The sequence below is a fragment of the Rhagoletis pomonella genome, unplaced genomic scaffold (genome assembly GCF_013731165.1).
Source record: "Rhagoletis pomonella isolate Grant_MI unplaced genomic scaffold, Rhpom_1.0 Rhpom_scaffold_00012, whole genome shotgun sequence".
NCBI classification, from domain to species: Eukaryota; Metazoa; Arthropoda; class Insecta; order Diptera; family Tephritidae; genus Rhagoletis; species Rhagoletis pomonella.
In genome coordinates, this window is record NW_023458566.1 from 15,957,344 (window position 1) to 15,977,813 (window position 20,470).

Below are 20,470 nucleotides of genomic sequence, written 5' to 3' on the forward strand. Positions count from 1 at the left end.
CATAAAAGCGCCACCGGCATGAATATTCAGATAAAGCAGAAAACTGGAAGAGGAGGGGGGGCGCAGACAGAGGAGCCCCTCTGTGTGTGTGTGTGTGTGTGTAGGTGCGCTGGTGTTGGAACTATTGGCCGCAGGCTGGTTCTTCAGCCGAATGGACAGCCGGTTGGCGAGTTGAGCGGTTGGTTGGTCGTCGCGCGTTAATGCAGCAAATTATGCAAGGAAATGTTTGCAACAATTTAGGACATTGCCACAAAAGCAACAATTTAGTAGCCAACAACAACAACAATAACGCTTATAATGAGCTTGTGGCTATGCTGGTCGAGCGACGCTTACACAACCATAATTACACTCGAATGGATGCACAAAGGAGTGGGAACATACATATGAACATACATATTTATGTATGATTACAGCACATACATACATACATACATACATATGCATGTACATACGTATTTATACTCAAGCACCTATAAATATTTAGTCACTTTCTCAATTGCATGGTCAAGCCGGGGGATCGGTGGCATCACTAATACTATTTATGTAGCAAGTTTATCAAATTAGTAGAACACTGCTGCGTTTCGTTTACCTCTCGTTCCTCTTTGCCAACACTTCAACCTAGGGTCTAGGCACAACTTGAATGCCGACTTCCGCTGTTGCTTTCTTGAAGATAATTTACACTGCACTCAAAAGGGAATCGCATGCGCGTGTATGTACTTATGTATGTATGTATGTATGTATGGGTACGTGCACAGGTGTATCTGCGTAGGTTTGCAAATATTCGCCAACGACAGGACTTCAGCGGCACTGCATTGCGTCTAAATTTTCAAGTTACATATCCATACTTACACATGTGAGTGTGTGCTTGTACAATAATACATACATACATACATACATACACACGTTATCCCCATGTGTAGCGAGCGCTGTTTACATTTTAATAAATTAACTCGAATGGCTTCCCATTTATTATAATAAGCAAACTTGGGTTAAATTATTATAATTAAAGTAATGTATTGTATGTTCAAGATTAACGGTAATTATAATTATTAGGCATTGCGACTGAAGAGGAAAACTTAAATTTGCTTCATTGCTTTACAAATCTTCAGTTTGCTCTGGTATTAAGAGTCAACCGGGTGTTTCGACTTTAACAGCTGTAAGTTAATAGTGCAATGTGAAGAAAAACTCAGCGTAATTTTAAAATTTGCCAGAAAATGTAAAAAAAAATTGTTTTTTAGTTAAATGGAGGCGAGCAGTTTACTGTATTTTTTACAACAACTTACACCAAGCTATGACTTCAGTTTGAGCTAGCAGATACATATGCATTAGGATTTTCCGTAAACCCTTAACTACAGATGTTTTAACAGACTACCGGTTTTTTTTAAGGAATATACTAAATTTAAAAAATATGTGTACAATAATTGGAAAGTTAATATATTACGTGCATTTTATAATTGTTTACAGTTTCTAGATTTGGTGAACAGTAAAATTATTCAGTTTAATAAAACAATACCACTCTTATGAGAAGTACATATATATTACACAATACTTTTAACACATTTTTTTTAAATTTGTATAAAATCGATTATAAATAATATTTAATTACATTAATTAGACAGGTGTATAAAACAAATTTTCTGCATATTGAACCAAACCTCTATAACCCTATGTTCGACACTATTAGTTAATTAAAACTTTTAGACTTGATTTTTATTAAAAAGTCAACAACAACTAACTGAAATTAACGTTAAAATAATATAGAACTTATCAAAAAAAAAAGAATAAAACCGAAATAAATGAAAATTCTACTGGTCGTGGGACTCGAACCCACGACCCTGCGGCTCGTTAATCCGCAATACTGCCGTCTGTCAGGGCAAAATTATTATGCGCATTTGTGTGCTAGTTTATCTGCATAAGCATGCCCGTCTACCTCACGTTTATTGCTCTCAAATAAATTTGATACACAATACACTAAAAAATGCAAACTTTCTAAACATATTTGCAGGCATTTCATCTGGCAGAAAATTTCAATAAAATAAATAATATAAAATAAAAAATGCCAATACATAATGTAATGTATGCATAACTTATCCACCCACCCGGTAGTATTTGAATAATTTTTACGTACGTAGTTCATATGCAAATATGCACTCACACCTTCTTGAAGTGCAGAAATTGAACACAGTAGTGCATACCAAAGAGTCGCTCTTCGGCCAACGATTCATGTCTAACGATATTCTTTGTACAGGGATTTTATGCAAAATATTCTATGAATATAAAAATCTCCTACTAGACATACTACGTAAAGAAAAATACCAGTCAGAAAAAGAAGACTAGGTTAGCTTGAAATACTGGAAAATAATTTTCAAAGAGGACTATTATAATTTATTTATTAACTTTTATACTGACTGCAGCTCATTTAAAGTGCTCGACTAGAGATACTTAGCTTCACTTGATTGGGGCTAGTACTGTCCCAATAAGAAATGGCACTAGTATTGTCCATAGATAGTTTCTTTGCAGCTGGGTTAGCATATAAATGTTTGTATTTCTGAATGTACATATGTATGCACACACTTACTTACCGCCCTTTGTATGTACGTGTCCATGTATCGGTGGATATGAATTTTTATGAGGTGTCCTTATTATCCGCAACCATGCCGAAGACAATGCGTTGCAAAAATGCACATTGATTGCATGAATGAATGAACGAATGCGAATGCAGCGAGCAAAAAACCAAGCAGACAGAAACAAAAACTGGTGAAAAAATAAAAAATAAAAAAATTGAAAATTGCCTACAGAAGCTGTGTAGGGCAGCGATATACATAGGCAGTAGGCAGCAGACAGCAAGAGGCATTGCAGAAATTTTTCAGTTCCACATTCCATAATTGATTTATGAATTTTTAATGTGCGTATGCGCGCTGAAAACACAATAGCAGCAACAAAAAAGACTCCTGCACACGTTGCGCTTGGAACAATGCAAAAACTTTTGTTAAGAAGACAGCGGCAACAGAAGTAGCAGCAGACAATAAAAACAATTACATATTGTCATTCAGCAGCAGTCGCCGCCAGTGAGCGTGCGCATTGATGCTACCAAATTGTTTGTAGATTTTTTTTTATTTTCCGTTTGAGCCAGTTTACCTAAATTGTGTGAATATTAATGTAAGTGAGTAACTGCGTGGAGGCGAGCCACTTCCAGTTGCAGTTGCTGGAGTAAGTATTTAGGAGTAGCGACAACAGCAGCCAAAATAGCGCCACTCAACTTTTTTTTCACGCACATAAATAAATATGTATGTAGGTAGGTACATATGTATGTATGTATGTGAGTATGTGTGGCGCAGACAACTAATATTGTGGCCGTTGTTTTTTGGTTTTGTGGTGGTTTTTTGGAGCAGACCAAGAAGAAAACTGCCTACCTTACATTCATATTTTGACCGCAGCTACTGTTGCGCTCCGATCTGTTGCTTTTGTTGAGCCTTCAAAAAAAATAAGCAAACACAAAAGGGCTTTCAACTTAAAGAAATCAACAACAATGCGGCAAATAAATAAATACTAGTAGCATCGCCGTGTGCAACAAACTTTATTGCGTTTTGAAAGGCAACATTTTTTCCCTTATATCTATAATTTATTGCCAGTAGTTGAGGCCTTGCCGCTTGCTCGCTCTTTGTAGTTGAAGCGTTGGCGTTGTTGTTGGCCAATAAATTTATATCTATGCAATAAAAATTTCGCTCAACGCTTTCGCGAGCGTGTCTTTAGATAAATACAAAATACATAAATCATAAAAATCATAAAATTATTAACTGTAAATTGACAGCGGCGACTACGAAAGCAGCCAGCGTTCTGCAGAATGCGATCTCGAAGAGCGTGGTGCGTGGTCAGATTTTTTATGAGCAACATTTTGGCTACCGGAAGGTTAAAATTTAGCGCCTGTGTTAATATTTTACGGCATGTAAAGAGTTCAACATCACTGATGTAGTAATGTTCCAGTGTCGCCATAGGGTTAACCGTGCTGTCACTGTGAAATGTTAACTAGCAGTGCTGTAACCGATTTAGCAGTGCTGTTACAGCGCTGTAACCCATCTGTAAAATTACAGTATTCGAATACAACTGCGAATACTCGGTGTGTATAGTAACTTTTCCAGTAAAAAATATCGTGGGCATTCTTAATCGAATATATTCTATATCTTTGGCAGAAAAAACGCAATTTTCATAAAATCCATTCCCTGCTAATTACATTTATCTTAGATTATTTTTCGTCATATATTCATCCATAGAATGCCATAGGTCCACAAAAAAACCTACTTCAGAAAAATTCAAAACGGGCGTTCAAAAATTCAAATAGGGCATATTTAGATCGCCGAGTCCGGATATGCCCCCCGTTTTTTCAGATTGGCCCCCATTTACGAATAATTGTGAATTTTGTAGAGCTTTCAGTTGCAAAAATTTTGATGTTTTCTTAAATTAAATTAAATAAATAACTTAAAAGTATAAAAAAGTGTCATATACCTTCCAAACATCATCCACACTGAAATTTGAGAACATATAATTCAGTAAATCTCGGTACTCAGCTCCGAAGATAGCATTTTAGTATGGAGCGCACTTCTCCGCATTCGTTTTCTTGTATTTTTAAGTAATTTTTACTGACCAGAAACCAGTAGGAAGAAAATAGTGGCGCACTGAGTTTTTTCACCACATCTTTGGCAAATAATATTCGACTAAATCAACAAATTTTTAATTATGCCAGCATCGACTTTCCCTATAATTAGCCGTTAAACATTTCTGCTTGGAATCCCTTTTGAAGGATCTTAAACTTGGACTTTAAAAAGCGGAGAAAACCGACTTAGGCGAACAGTTTTATAACAAGTTTGTAGTCGTGGATCCAAATTATATCCCTATAATAGAATATTGCCCGGCGATAACCGACACGAAAACAAAATGACTGTTATTTATTTGAATTTTTTGCTAAAAATAGATATCCCATAGCCCCCATTTCAAATAATTAAAAAAAAATATATGAATTATAGTACATGCTTTCTATTTGTATATCTACTAGTTTTACTTTAAGATTGATTCATAAAACACATAATAACGAGAGAAACAAATGCAGTTTTTGGTAGCGCAGAAAAAAAATATCACATAAAGGCTATGTTCTATTTGACGTAGTCAAAAATCCTGCCAACTGTTTAAAGATAATTTTATCAAAGTTGATAAATCTGAATTTTGATTGGTTTTATTATACAAATACTCCTGTGTGCCACGTGAAGTTCTTGGTAACTGCGACGACTATTCGTTTCTATTGATTCACAAACTTTTCGGCATTCTTGCCACACTTCAGCTAGTAACGCTTCTTCAGAAATGAGTTTTCAACCCTCAAACCCTGCGAGGCTGACAGAAAATGTTTGGGTGTAAAGAAATTAAAAGACTATAAAAAGGCATGCCCACAAATTTTCTAAAAAATCTGATTAAAAAATTTAAAATTTTAATAGCAAATTTTTGAAATTGCTTGAATTTTCTCGAATTTCGCTTTTATTGACAAATTTAACATGGCAAAATTTCGTTGATTTCAGCATTATTTGTTATGACTTATGCTTTATATAAAATTTTTTTTGTTCAAAATTTTAAAATCGCTAACATGGAAAGCCCGAAAATGACGCTGTTTGAAAAAATGATGTTACTTTTTTCTTTGTGTAGTTGATTTAAACTTCTTTGACAAGTGGACCCGAATCGCCAATATCGATTACCACATTGATAATGATACCTATATAAGTTTAACGACAACAAAAACTCTAAACAATAATACTTACTAATATCGATAATGCAATGTATGGCCGATAGGTACACCGATAAAGATACGATCGTGACAAAACTAATAACAATTGATAGCGATAACAATACTGTTATCGATGTCGATAATAATCGATAACTTTTATGTCGATGCCGTTAACAAAGATGATCACCAATGATTTAGAGATACATTTAACGTATTCGGTGACAATGACAATACCATCGTCGACAACGAAAACAACAACAATAATTTTATCGCCAACTATAACGATCGATTTAGTGCATAATATGACGATATCGAAAATGGGAACTACATATGTATTTATACCGATACCGATAGATACCGATGATCATAACGATAACGATAAATGAAAATAAAATTTTTTATCTAACTGAAACTAAAACAAAAAGAAAATTAATTAGCAAACGCTTTTTCGCAATTAATATTCGAACTCTACTACCTAGCAGAAATTTCTTAAAGTTTTTTTTTTTAGTACAGCAAGCTATAACATTTTTTTTGTATTGTTTTACGATTTTTTTTTTAGTTAGTTTCTTTTCATTGTTGATGACCGCTTTTACTTTTCGCGTTTTGTTTCAGCCGCTGTTCCTTTGTTGTTGCAATTGTTGCAGTTGTTATTTTTACCTCGTTATAAACTTAACCAGATCCTAATTGCACATACATACATATGTATTTGTGCTATGTTCGTTATGTTCATTTTAATATTCTCGCATTTGCAATTCGCGTGTCTCCCCATTTTGTTTTGGCGTGTTTTACGATTGACTCCATTTGGGGCTTTCCTTTCCTCGCCTGCATTTTGCCTTTACATACATACACACATATTTCTTGTCGTTTTCTCCGCGCCTCACCTCTTTTTTTGTGGGAGAATCTCCGTTTCAATTGTAATAACTGGCTGTTTTAATATTTGCACATTATTTCCGTTTATGGTCGCTGCTTTGATCTTTTTTCGCTTCGCATCTTCGACCAGCTGCCAGCGTGATTTTTCGCCGGAAAGTTCCATCCCATACTACTATATACATATGTATGTATGTACAACCGCTTCAAGCTCGTCTGTGCATATCCGCTTGATTGGCAAATAAATGCGGAATGAACATGAGGGAGTGACCGGAGGTACATATGTATGTAAGTACATGTATTGATCCATATGTAAATACATACATACATATACATATATGTACCTTACATAAATATGTACCTAATTGCAGAAAGCGAATATGGCAAATATTTGTGCGGGAAAAGTTTTTTTTTTAATTTTGCTTGCATGGCGTGAAGTTACATTTTAAGTTTTACTTCCGCTGAGCGTTTTCGCTTAATTTTTGATTGATTTTGAAATGAAGAAATGCATAACTATTTCTTATTTAACTGGCTAAAATGTGTTGAAAGCTATTTTATGATATTTTGGTGGAAAGACGATCAGTGTTAGAATAAGTTTAAGGGACCCTAGACAGTTGCGAACAGTTTTTATGCAGATGCCACCAGCTACACTCAAAAACGTTCCGAGCAATTTCATAGCAGCCATACTTGCTTACCAGGCTTTATTTCACAAAAGCATAATCTAAATAGGTATTTAAGTTTTTGGGCCAAAGGTAGCGTTTATACAGCGGTTTGAATAAAGCTTTAACAGGTTGATGTGCTTATGAAGTGGCCAACTGTGGCTTAAAACTTAGTTGCGCACTGGCTTAGTATGGAGAAAGAAATGTCAGCCATGACAAAGGTAGTACGCGACCAGAGTTCTTTTTTGTTTCTTCTTAGATTTTTCCGCTAGGTAAAATTCGGCAGTGGTGGATTTTGGACTATCTTTAAGCATTTAACAGCTTCAATGCTTAAGCACAAATTCGCAGGCGTATTGATGCAGCTTAAAGTATCGATTGTTCAATTACTATAAAATTGTCGATATATTACATTTACGCTACACAGAGAAGCCTAAGTGGCAGGCCTGAGTATCAACTTTAAAAAGACCAAGGTTCTAAGTATGCCAGCGAAGTCTTGTGGTGACGCGCTGATATCTGATGAAATTCCTGAGACTGCGAGTTGCCCCAGTGGCGGCACTAACTAAGACATTGACCGCCGAATTAATTTGAGTTCCAATTTAAGGATCAGACTTTCCAGATCTAATGTGCTCTTGATACTGCTGTATGACAGTTCCACCTGGAAAGTCTTTACTGCAATAACCAGGCGCCTGCAAGTTTTCGTAACAAATGTCTTAGAATGATACTCCAAACGTACGAATCGTGGAAAAGAACAGTCGACCGAGAGGCAAAGCAACTGGGGTTAAGATGGAAGGAGCTCAAAGCGGTTGCTTTAAATAGAATCAGAAGGCATGCCGGTGTAGTAGATACTATGTGTCCTGCTTTGTATTAACGGAAACGAAGAAGATATTTTCAGATTGTCTATGTGGACGATAATAAAATTTTAGTGAGGGCTAAATTTCTGAACTTGGTTACTAAGTAAGTGACCTGCGAACGGTGAGCAGTAGATTTTAGTTAGACGGGACTCGCCTTATTCAGTAGGTATCAGGATTGAGAGAATACAAAGGTTGCGCCGATCTCGGACCGCTATTCCTCTCTTAACGAATTTGACAGAATCGTCGTTTGCATGACGTCACACTGGTGCAACTTGTTTACGTTTTCCTTGCAAGCAACATTTTTTCTTCTTCTTCCATTCTTGCTCACGTTTTGGCATTTCTCTCTCGCAATTGCACCAGTGCGACGTCACACAAAAGTTATTCTCAAAAATCCTCTCTGATCGGCGCAATCTTGTATTCCATCATTCTTGAGTAGGTATAATAATGCTCCATGCGACTCTTCCCTCAATTGGAGGCGTTCGTATGGCGCTTTCTGTAGGATTCTAGTACACAAGATTTTATTCCAGACAGGAAGCTGTCGGCGATGAGGGAACTAGTAAGGCATAAGTGGCTCTCTATTGCTGCAGAGGGGCATTTGGTAAAAGATGGGGCCTTTCCTAAGATTACTTTCGGGCTGTACGAAACCATAGCTAGGTCCATACTTTATTATGAAGTCAGAGAGCTGGGGCGGGTATAGCCCTTAGTTATTTCACAGGGCGCTTAGGATTACTATATTCTGACTTTTAACGTCATAGAGTCCGTCGACATCGTAAATAAGGCTGCTGCAATAAGGTCTGCGGTGTGACATAATCGAAAATGGCTGCTTAAATGAGTCAGGATTTGAACACTCTAGTATTTGTGGAGTCTTCGCTGTTATCCCTCATAACAAGGCATACACATCAATTACATCAATTATCTCTTTCTCTACTCACATCATCTCTAGGTAAGTGTAGTCGGAAAAAAGCAGCGGTGAACTTCTAAACAGATGGGTCGCATGATTGAGAGAATACAAAGGTTGCGCCGATCTCGGACCGCTATTCCTCTCTTAACGAATTTGACAGAATCGTTGTTTGCATTACGTCACACTTGTGCAACTTGTTTACGTTTTCCATGCCAAATTTTTTCTTCTTCTTCCATTCTTGCTCACGTTTTGGCATTTCTCTCTCGCAATTGCACCAGTGTGACGTCACACAAAAGTTATTCTCAAAAATCCTCTCTGATCGGCGCAATCTTGTATTCTATCATTCTTGGATGGGTCGGAGGTTTTTGGAAGAGTCAGTTGAGTAGCCTTTCGCAGAGAGCCTTCCATTAATTTTAAATATGGATTTCTAGATCTCGTTAGTGTTTTCCAGGAAGAGGTAGCTAACGTTAAGGAAGCCGCCTCTCTCTGATGGCTCATGGTGAGCTAAAAGCTAGTAGAGAATGCCTAATCTCTCTCTCAGTTGCGTCTGATTATTTTATAGTCTGACTTAGATAGATGCGAGACTATAGTGATAATGCTTTGCGGATGAGCTGGCCAGAAAAGGCTCCGTCGAATCGATCTCACCGAGTAAAACGAGAGTGAGAATGACTTTGAGCACTTGCGGACTGCTCTTCGACAGATGGACTTCATGTGAGCACTTTTGCAATTGCAAGATCATTCTTACTCTCTCAAAACCAATTTTTACGCGCTCACAAAGCCGTAGCTCTCATTCTCGGAGGTGCGTTCTAGCAGGGCATTGCACAATTGAGGCAAAAGCAGTTGGGCTAAGTGTTCGGAATTTCGACTATAATTTTGAACATCCATTAGTTGGTTTGAAGTATACATATGTACATAAAATGGTATATGCAACATAAACGCCCATCAGTCTATAATATCAAAGTCAAAAGTGTTCATAAACGATCCCATCTACCACTGATGACCACTTCTCAAACACTTGTTATCTTTATTTATATACCAATTTCGATGCAATTGTTATGTTGTTGTTGCTTACTTGCTTTCTGCTGCAATCAAAATCATAGCAATAAAAATTAAATGCTCCTAAATTGTGCAAAACACTGCCAACACCTCGAGACGAGCATTCAGACAATAATTTATAAATCAAAGCACTGATTGTGCGGTGCTGCGATGCCCGAGGAAAGGAAAGGTGTTGAGCTGAGTGTAGACAAAAGAATTGCCAGTGCTTCTCTAACCACACACATACCAGTACACATATGTATGTAAGTATGAATAAGCTGCGCATAACTATCTCTAAGTGTCTGCTCATATCCTATCTACAGTAATTTTTTCGATAAATTCCGGAAGAATTTGAAACCGGAATGAAAGCAACAGCCAAGCACTACACATAACACCACACCTTGCAACGCCGTTGGCAGTCTGTCCGCTTTATAGTCGTGTGTGTGTGTGTGTGTGTGTGTGGCTTAGTGCAGTGTGGATTTGCAGCGAGCACAGCAATGGCAATGCGATATGTGGAGCATTTGGTAGCATTTTTCGGCATAAGAATGGTTGCAGTTGCAGCGAGGCGGCGCAGCTGGGGCCAGAGGGTTTTTGCGTTGAGCTGGTTGTACCGTCGTCGTTGTCGTCGTCGTCGTCGTCGTTAAAAGCGTCGAGCGTTCATTGCGAACAAAGTGTAGAGGATCATTAAAAATAAACTGTCTTGCGTGCTGATAATAAGCGTGCAACACAACAACCAACTCAAGTCAAGTCGAGGCAAGTCGAGGCAGACGCTCGAGTGGACAGACCGCAGTTGAAGACAAGCTACAGATACTGCGGTGTTCTGGAGGAAAGGAATTGTGTGCCGAATGCGAATGCCGGACCTCCAGCACATACACACATACATGCATACATTCACAGCGGTGGACCCTTTGCTGCAAGCAGCTTTTATGCAGTTTTTATCTGTCGCAGCTAAGCAAAAAAGTACAATATTGGATACGCTGAAGCAGGCTCACTACTCACTTACAGTGACTCAAATAAATTACCACGTGTTGATTTTCTTCAAATATTCGTAATGTTTTTCGAGCTAAATTTTTTCTGTTATTTTTATATAAAAATATCGTCTAAGCTTTAACGAAAACCGTGTAAATCACAGTTTTAAATCTATACAAAAAAAAAATTTCATAGAAATTTCAACTTTTTATTCTGAATTTTTTTTTAAATTTTGCACTTTTTATGTAAATATACATTTCTTATGAAAGAAAACGCGGGAGGCCGTCTGCAACAAATTTTCAAATTAAAAAACTCGAAAAAGTAGCCAAAACAAAATTCTCAAAAACCAACACGATTTTTTAGGCGTTTGAAACTTGCACTTTATTAGACTAAAATTGTGTGGGCTATAAAACTTTATACCCAAATATTTTCTAAAAATTCAGAATAAAAAGTTGAAATTTTTATGAAAATTTGTTGAATTTTCTAAAATTTTGTACAAAGTTTGAAACTGTGACTTACACGGTTTTGGTTAAAACTTAGACGATATTTTTATATTAAAATAACAAAAAAAAATCTGCTAGAAAAATATTACCAATATTAAAAAAAAAAAAACAAAACGTGGTCATTTGTTTGAGTCACTGTATGTACATATGTGTGTGCTTGTCAGCAGTGGACATTCATTCTGAATTCATTAGATTTCATTCATGAAAATGTTTTTATTATGCGAACGTTTTTGACTGAAATTTACGCTGGCCGCTGGCCGCTGTACCGCAATCTGCATGCATGCATACATACGTCCGCGCAGATATGTGTGTGTGTGTGTGTGTGTGTTTACGCGTGCATGTTTGCGCTTAATGGCCTCCACTAACTGCGAATTATGAATGTGATTAGATACTGGCTGTCCAATTGAGTGTTGGCGCTTCGTTTGCTCGATTCGACGATGGAGTCATCTGGAGGTGTTGAGAAGCAGTTTCGACACAGCACCAAATTACCATTATTATAGATTTTGCATTGCAGACCGACCCATCTCGCCGCGCACCGTAAGCCAATCAATGCCAATGCCACCCGCTCCACGCGCCAAGGACTCGATGTTGAACTTTTTTTTTTTTGGTTTAGGAAATTGAGTTTTGACCATAAACGTAAATAATGCATTGTGTTCGTGTGCAGTTAAGTACATACATACATACATACATACATACATTTATACTTATGTACTTTGGCTAGCTGGAGCACATGTAGTTGCATTGGGCGTTGCGTTGTTGTGCGGTAGCTGTGCCTTTAGGCAATTTCGTCGCTCAATTTTTTTTTTTTTATGTCTGCAATATCCGTTTGCGCCTTCGCGTGCAATTGCATACAGATTTGCTACTAGATGATTATGGTTATGGCAGTTGATGTTTGTTTAGCGCAACGTTTACTTATCAGGTTGCAAATTTGCGTTTGTTGGAAGCATAATTTCGTTATGCGATGAGCGGAGGTTATTAGAATATTTTGAGGTTTGAGTATATGAAGGAATGCGAATGTTGTTGTGAGGTTTTCAAATGCCAGTTTTACTGCTACTAGTGTTAGTGTTTTTTTTTTAAATTTCGATGTGATTAATTTGTAATTTAATATGAAATTCTTCAAAAATAATGCTCAAAGATTTTGCTTGTTGTTAGAGAAATGAAGATAAATAAAGGTAATTTACTAATTAAGATTTTCGACAAATCCATTTTCTTTAATTGCTTGAATAGTCCTGCTTAGGTAATAAATGCTCTCTTAAACTTTTGAAATTCCAATTTGAAACCAATAAACTACAGACCTACGTCCTCATATCGCTCGCTGGCAGCTCTTGGGCAAATACACAGAAGCGTTGTTGGCGACATTGAAGTCTATTTACCGGCTGATACTAAACTACGCTGCGCCTATTTGAAAGAAAGTTTAAGACATGTCATGATTACCTAATGCATAACGAGGCCTCAAGATTCCCCATGAAGCATTACAATTTCATGCTCAGAGAGCAAATTCTGCTCGGTTGTTGCCATTAACCAAAACGGTATATCTTCAAACTCATAAACTAGATCCAGATCTACGAGTACATCGCATAACCATTGGACCAACTATCAACGACATTCACTGAGAGCAAATCACCATCTTTACAAATTCTCGACTCGTCAACGCAGTCATCGGAGTTCAACAACCACCCACCGCAAAGGTAAAGCTTTACCTGCTATGCGAGACTTTCAGAACTCTTGCGCAACTTAGATCTGGATACTAAAGCAGATCTAACTCTTACCTTTCCCGAGTCGATCTGGACATACCCAACACATGTCCGACTTGTGAACATACCCCACATTTTCATTGGCACCCTTAAACCCACTCAGCTAAACCTTCTCTCTTTATTCGATCCCAAATAAACAGGTATTTCTTGAGTCTACTAACTAGACTAACCAATTTAAATAGAATTTAGGAGTGTTGCTACAACAGCAACGAGCATTTTGGCCCTCACCCATCTCATCTCTGTCAAGGGGAAATTCATCGTTAATGTCCAGAGAAGTAGTAGAGTTCGCCTGAATTCCGGTTCTCAACTATGTTGCCACTCTATCTATAAGTATTTGCCTTCTAAAATCCTGGAGTAAAAATTCTCCTCCAGGCATTTGCCATCAATGTCTAGTAAGGCCCCACCATATTACTATGGGTAGCTGGCGCATACTCGAGGTCATTTCAGGCGGTATGGTTTTTTACATGGCGGGTCCCAAACCCTGCGCAAAACCATATTGTGTTGCAGTTTTGATTGAGACGCTCTCTTACCAATGCATATCCTGTTGGAAAGACGCTACAGTAGAAACTTGTGTAAATGAAACTTGTTACTGAAGATGGCATAGCACCGAGGATGGATGGTCTTCAAACTATTTACGAAATAAATCGAACATGTCCGAGTGGCTCCAACGAAGTTACTTCTTTTTCTGCCTGACGTAGAGCTTCACAGGGGTTGGTTAGCGCATCATGCACATAGATTACACCGGGACACAAAAAAACAAGTTAGAGTGCGAAGACTGGCACATGGTAGGTAAAGACCTTTAGGTGGCCCTACCGCGGGATGGATTCTTTACCCCCTGGAGGGAATTGCAGTTTGAGTAATTGATTTGTCAGTGAATTCATTGTTTTTTTTTGCACCTAAACTGAAATTTTGGTTATTCTTACCACTGATTCAGATTGGGTGACTCTTCATACATGGAATATTGACTATATTTGAAAAATTTGAAATGATTGATTCAAAATGGCGGATTAAAAATTGTGAATACTTTTTCTTAAATTGATCAGATATATAAAGAACCGTAAAGAACCAATCCAGAGGTAGGACCACCTAGAGGTCTTTAGATACTACACAAGGAAGAGAACCTGCCTTGTGGAAGCCTTCGCAATCGAACTTTTTTTTGTGTGGCTGTGTTATTTACGTTGACTGGAGTGTACTAATGAGGACTCAAGAAGGTATTGAATACCTATTCTTTTATATATGTAGACGAGAAACTTTCATTAGATTCCCAAAAACCTCACTTGTTTAGGTACCTCCTGAGTAGATTTGCTCATGAGTTTCCGAATTTAAACATCCTTATTAAATTTTCTCGACTCTGTGAGGGTTTTTTTTCCTATAACTCGTCATATATTTACCTTACTGAATTTTTGCTATAAAACATGAAAAAGTTTCTCGTCCTTACTTTTGATGGAAAATTTAATTTCTTAAATTTTTCTTCAAAATCTTTTATGTACATATTTATCACACACACATTTTGTATTCAGCACTTTTAACACCCTTCTGGTCTTTAACATTCCCTGGTAGTTAATAAATGTTACGCGCCTCCGTTCACGAACCATTCATTCATTGTTCGCAATCTACAGCAGCAATCCATAAAGGAAATTTGATATACCTGCTAAATGTGTGAAAATCATATAGTTGAATTACAAAAACAAATTCAGCACCAGCTATCAGATGAATAAAACAAAGACGGCGCAGACGAACAGAGCGAAAGACTGGCCGAGTGGTGTAAATAAATGATGGCAACACTTGTCATTGGGCAATTTGCATATTTTGCCACATTTTACATATTCGACAATAATTCGCAATCAGTTCGAAACGATCACGCGCTGAGAAGAACATTCAACTAAGCGCTGTTTGGTAGAAGTGTCAGAGCAAGGACTTAAGTTAAACTTAAAGCATTTTTTCTTAATCCACTAACAAAAAAAAAACATTGCTGGGACTTGCGCTGTTTATATACAAGAATATTAAAGTTTTTTGTTTCTACACTGACTGAGGGAACCTGCCGTCTGCGTCTTCTCAGCTGCCTATTTGCATGGCTGGCGCTCTTGACGAGGTTAACGCCGCCACCGCCGCCGCGCCGCCGCCGTTTAATGGCTCCGACCACTCAAAGCTCAAACAGCATTCCTTCCAAATGGCGTACGAAATTTGTCATCAACTATCAGCTGCCATTTAGCCATTGCTAGACGTGCCTGCTTTGAATGTCTCTACTTTGCAGCGCAACTCTTTAGCATCTGATAAAAGGGACCAGTGCCACCAGCCGCCGCTGGATGTATGAGATCGGTTGGTGTTGTCGCGTCGCGTCCGCAATAGCAATGGCAAAGTTGGCAAGAAGATGGAAAAAAATTTAGAAAAAATGGTTCAAAAGAAATACTTAAAAAGTCGCTGGCACTGCTTGCTGCCGCCAGTGACGTGTCCACCACGGTTTTCGTGTCAGACGTTCGCCTTTTTACTTTCTCGATTTTTTTTTTGTTCTTTCTACTAAACAAACTAAATGTATACTTTTTTATAGACTCTTGACTCTACTAGCTGGCAGCCGATTCTTTTTATTGAAGTCAAGTTTGATGCTGTTTTTTTTATTTTTTTTTGATTTTCCTTTTTTCGATACCTTCTTGCTTGCAGCCAAATTTGTACGCCGCTTAATTCCCTTTTCTTTTGCTGCCTTACATACCTCGTTTCTTCGCCTTTTTCTTTCTTCTACTCTGCCTTTATTTGTGTGGAGGACCTCAAAATGCTGGCTAATAAAATGTGACAGCCACAGCTAATGAATCGGCGAAGTGACAGCGCGGCGTGAAGCAGGGCGAACCGAGGAAGTGTAGTGTGTGTGTATTGGAGCAGCCAGCCAGCCAGCCAGCCGTTCGAGAAGGCATCGATATTTGAATTTCGCCTTTGTTTTGCTTGGCGTAATTTAAATTTGTTTTTGTTATTTTTATTTGTTTGCCCTGCACTGCTATGCTATGTACTTGGCAGCACCAATGTTTTTCACTTCACTCTGCGCTCATTGCGATTCGTTGCGGTTATCGAGTGCGGGCAGCCAGCCGCGGCATGCATACCTGCGCGCATGCGCCACCAGCCCCTGCAGCGGTGCCATTTAACAATTTGCATGTGTATGTGTGTGTGCGCGCGCGCGCGCAGCCGCGTTTGTGTGTGTGTGTTCTTCGGTCGTGCCCCAACCGTTGCTTTACTCTGCTGACCGATTGGTTTTGTTTTTGTTGTTTTGTCCAATAAACATTAGCGTTCTTTTGTTTCATTGCTTTATTGACTGCTGCACCTCCACACCCCCTCCCCCCCTGCGCCGCCCGTCTACAAGCGAACTGTCTTTTTTTTTCAGCAGACCCTTTTGTGTGATTCTTTGTTTCGGTTGGTTGTGTTGTTGCTGCTGTTGTTGTTGTGACTGCGCCTCCTTCACTTCAAGCAACTCACGACGACCTTACACGACACAAGCGGCGTACATTGCGAGTTTGTTAGCCAAGCGTCTGCCAGCTTGCCTGCTGTTGCGCCCTCGCCGTCTCCCTCTGCTGCGCGCTGCCGTATCTGAAATCTGACTGTGATAAATTGAAAATTAATGAAGTGAAAATAGATGGAACGGATCGCAAATTGCGCCGAGCCAATAAAATATTTTGACATTTGGAGTTATCGTCTTAATCTGCATGGCTGACTTGAGTTGACCGCGCCATACGCCGCGCCGCGTGCGCCCAGCAACAGCGTCGTAGGGCGATGGCGAGTATGGTACGGCACGCTGTACGTACTTAGGCTCGTTACCTGTGCGTTTGGGGCGCATGCGTTCCGCAGCAATGCAAAGTGTGTGAATGTGCCTTTGGCGATTTGTTTTTCAATTGCCTCAACAGTTAAGTTATTTTATGCTGGACTATTGTTTGGCTAGGTGTCGGCTGGCAGCACACAAATCACCTGTCTGCTAGCGCAGCAACATGCCTTCCTGGACACTCATACTTACATACAATTTTATTGCTCTCTGCCTCATTTACTTGCTACGAACAAAACCAATAATTTCATTTTTCTTATCTGTTTCCTACTTGCAGCTACTCAACGGCGTTGCTCAGTCCTCCTCCGTTGCAGCAGCTGCCGCAGCCGCCGCCGCCGCCGCCGCCATCTCCAGCGGCATGACAGCAGCCAACGGCATTGGCAATGCGCCCTCACCGCTCTCTGGCGGCAACGATGCATCGCTCAGCCCATCGGGCGGCTCGACGGCGACTACAACTGGCGCAGCCACTGCCACCGGGCCGCTCAGTCCAGGTGCAATTTCGCAAACATCTAACAATGCAAATAGTAGCAGCAACAACAATCACAACAACAATCCTAGCTCCGGCTCAGGCGGTTTGAGTATACTACATAGCAGCACCGCTAATGCAATCGGCTTGAGTCTCAGCTTAAATGCAGATGTCAGTGGCGTAGGCGGCAGCGGTAGCGAGGCTGATGTTGGCCTAGGTATTGATGCTGCCGCCAGCGCTGTCAATGACGGCACTGCGCCCTGCTGTGAGAACGGCCGCCCCATCATGACAGATCCCGTATCCGGACAGACGGTGTGCTCGTGCCAATACGATTCGGCGCGCTTGGCGCTCTCCAGCTATACACGCATGCCAGGCGCAGGCGCGACGGCGGGAGTTAGTGTTTATGGCACGCCCTATCCATCAAGCGACCAAAATCCCTATCCCAGCATCGGCGTGGATAGTTCGGCGTTCTATTCTCCATTGGTAAGTATGTAGTTGCTAGATGAGTTATATGTATATGTAGTTTTGAGTGCGTATGTGTGTTTATCTGCATGCGTGTATAATATTTAAATCGCCTGGCATTTAATTGGATTATCGTTTGTTCGCTTTTTGTGGTTTGTGGCACGCCACAACCATGGACGTAAAAAGTCGAAAGCACGGCACGCTCTTTTCGTTATGCAAATCGACAGCGGTCAGCAGTTTATGCGCATGCGCATGCGCCAATGTTTAAGCTGCAGCCTTGACTTTGCTGACAAGATAATTGGATTGAGTGGCGATGGCATTGTAGTGTGGATTATAACAGTTTGTAGAGTTTAAAGAATGTGCGTCCGTAATTGACTTATTGTTTGCGATATTGACATTTGCAGTGAAATGTCGGAATTTGGGGCGTTTTTGGTTGTATATTACTATCGCGTGTTCATATGAGCAAATTTTGAAAGGTGTTTAAGGTCACCGCTGCGGGAGGTCGTTGCTTAAAATTGTATGCTATGAAAAAGCTTGTTGTGGAGGTCAGCTCGCAATGAATATAATTGGAGGCGCTGTGTTTGAGATCAGTAGAAAGTCGTACGAATTTGACATGCACTCGGAGTAGGCAAAGTGGTTCTTCCCGATGAATGAAGCTAAAACTTGTGTTGAACGACGTTTTGCATGTCTGTTTGAATTAGAGACAATTTAGACAAGGACATACATAGAAACAACTCTGCTTGCTGGAGTGCTACCAAGCCGCCTTATAGGTTCATAAGTAGGCTTCCGCTGAATCAGATGTATATATTGTATCTATATTGTATCTATAATCATAAGGCCATAAGTATTTAAGTTTTAAATACTTTATACAAACGTTATCCCAGAAGACCAGAAAATCCCGAAATAGTCCTGAAAGCCCCAAAATATTCCGGAAATCGCGAAAACCCCCGGAGATTCCGAAAATAATACTACGAAAAATTTTGAAAAGTCCAAATAAAATCCAAAATTAAAAAAGTTTCGAATATCAAGTTTCGATGAAACCCGGAACCCGCAAAGGTTTCGAAAGACCCCGGAAGATTCCGAAAATTATAGCATGAAAAATCTTGCAATGTACTGAAGAAATAAAGGAAAATACCGAATAAATCCCAAAATTTTTAAGAAAAATCGAAAATAGCAAAATTCGAAGAACCCGAAACAAGCAAAGGTACCATTTATTATATATTTTTCTGAACTATTTTAAATATAGAAATCTACTAAATATATATTTGTTTATCGGAGCTAAAACAAAACAACACGCCCAGAAAACAGCACTCAGACTCCATAAATCGGAGCAAAGTGTTAGGTGTTAAAGAGCAACACATTTTAATCAATGATCTCAAGACCCTCTAAGATTGATGGCACAATGAGTTTTGCCCACCTGCGGCCCCACAGTAATTGTTGATCGAAATGCTTATTCACTTGTTTTTGAGATGGTGGCTTCGATGGCCGAAGGCGGGAATGCTAGAACTAGTTGCGAACCATGGGATTTTTAGCCTGAGCTTTATTTAGCCAAATGGTCAGATGTCTCCTTACCAGGTACTCTCGCGGTATGTGGCATCCAGAGTAAAACAAGTTTTTTATGTTATCCAACATAATTTAGACTAAGTTTAAACAGGCATTTAAAGTTAATCGAGCAATTAGCTGATTTCACTCAAATAAGCGCTAATGGAGTCGATTTAGATTCAATTTACCATATACAATTTGAACCCTTAATTGCTATATTAGTCCTTAACTGAATGTAAATCGAGTCAAACTTTCCATGCAACCCTGGTGGGTATGTTTAATTTTGATTTGTGGCCCTACGTGTGAAACCCAAATAGCGGCAGCTCAATTTAAATGTAAATCGAGTCGAAATTATTTCTGTTTGAACTTAGTGTTAGGCGAGACTTGTATTGCCAAACTGGTTTGGAAGTAGTTAGAGGGCTGGCTATTGGCTTAAGTGCAGCTTGGCTGTCAATACAGACACGTAAATATATATTTTCCACTAAGTAGTCCATGGCTTGGCATGTTCCTTAAGAGAGATTTGAAGATTGCCTCCGTTACTTTCGATATATAAAACCCAGATCCTGACGCTGCTTCAGTTTTGGAGCCATCAATAAAGATTCTACAGCCTTTTAATAATGTCAAAAGCGATGCAGTTAGAATACAACCTAGTTATATTTATTAAAATATATGTATGTATTTACATATCTATTGATTTACCTTTGTGTGTATTAATGTGTACATTTTCATGTTCTTACATGCATACATATGCTTCTATGTCTATGAGTTTATATATTAAGCCTCTTCCGTTTTGACCCACCATTAGTTTGTAGTAAATTTTAGTTGTTGCTTTATTGTCATTGCAAATGTGTGTGTGTGTGTGTGTGCTAGTGTTTGTATTGTCCTCCTTGTTGTG

General features: G+C 39.1%; 1 protein-coding gene across 1 annotated transcript in view; it reads left to right on the top strand.

Moving 5' to 3' along the window:
* The window catches only part of LOC118747603 (homeobox protein caupolican), an 80,174-nt gene that overhangs the window by 9,586 nt on the left and 50,118 nt on the right, over positions 1-20,470 (top strand). The window contains exon 2 of the mRNA XM_036481655.1: positions 17,383-18,054. Coding sequence (XP_036337548.1) covers positions 17,383-18,054 — 672 coding nt within the window. The remainder of the gene's footprint in view (positions 1-17,382; positions 18,055-20,470) is intronic.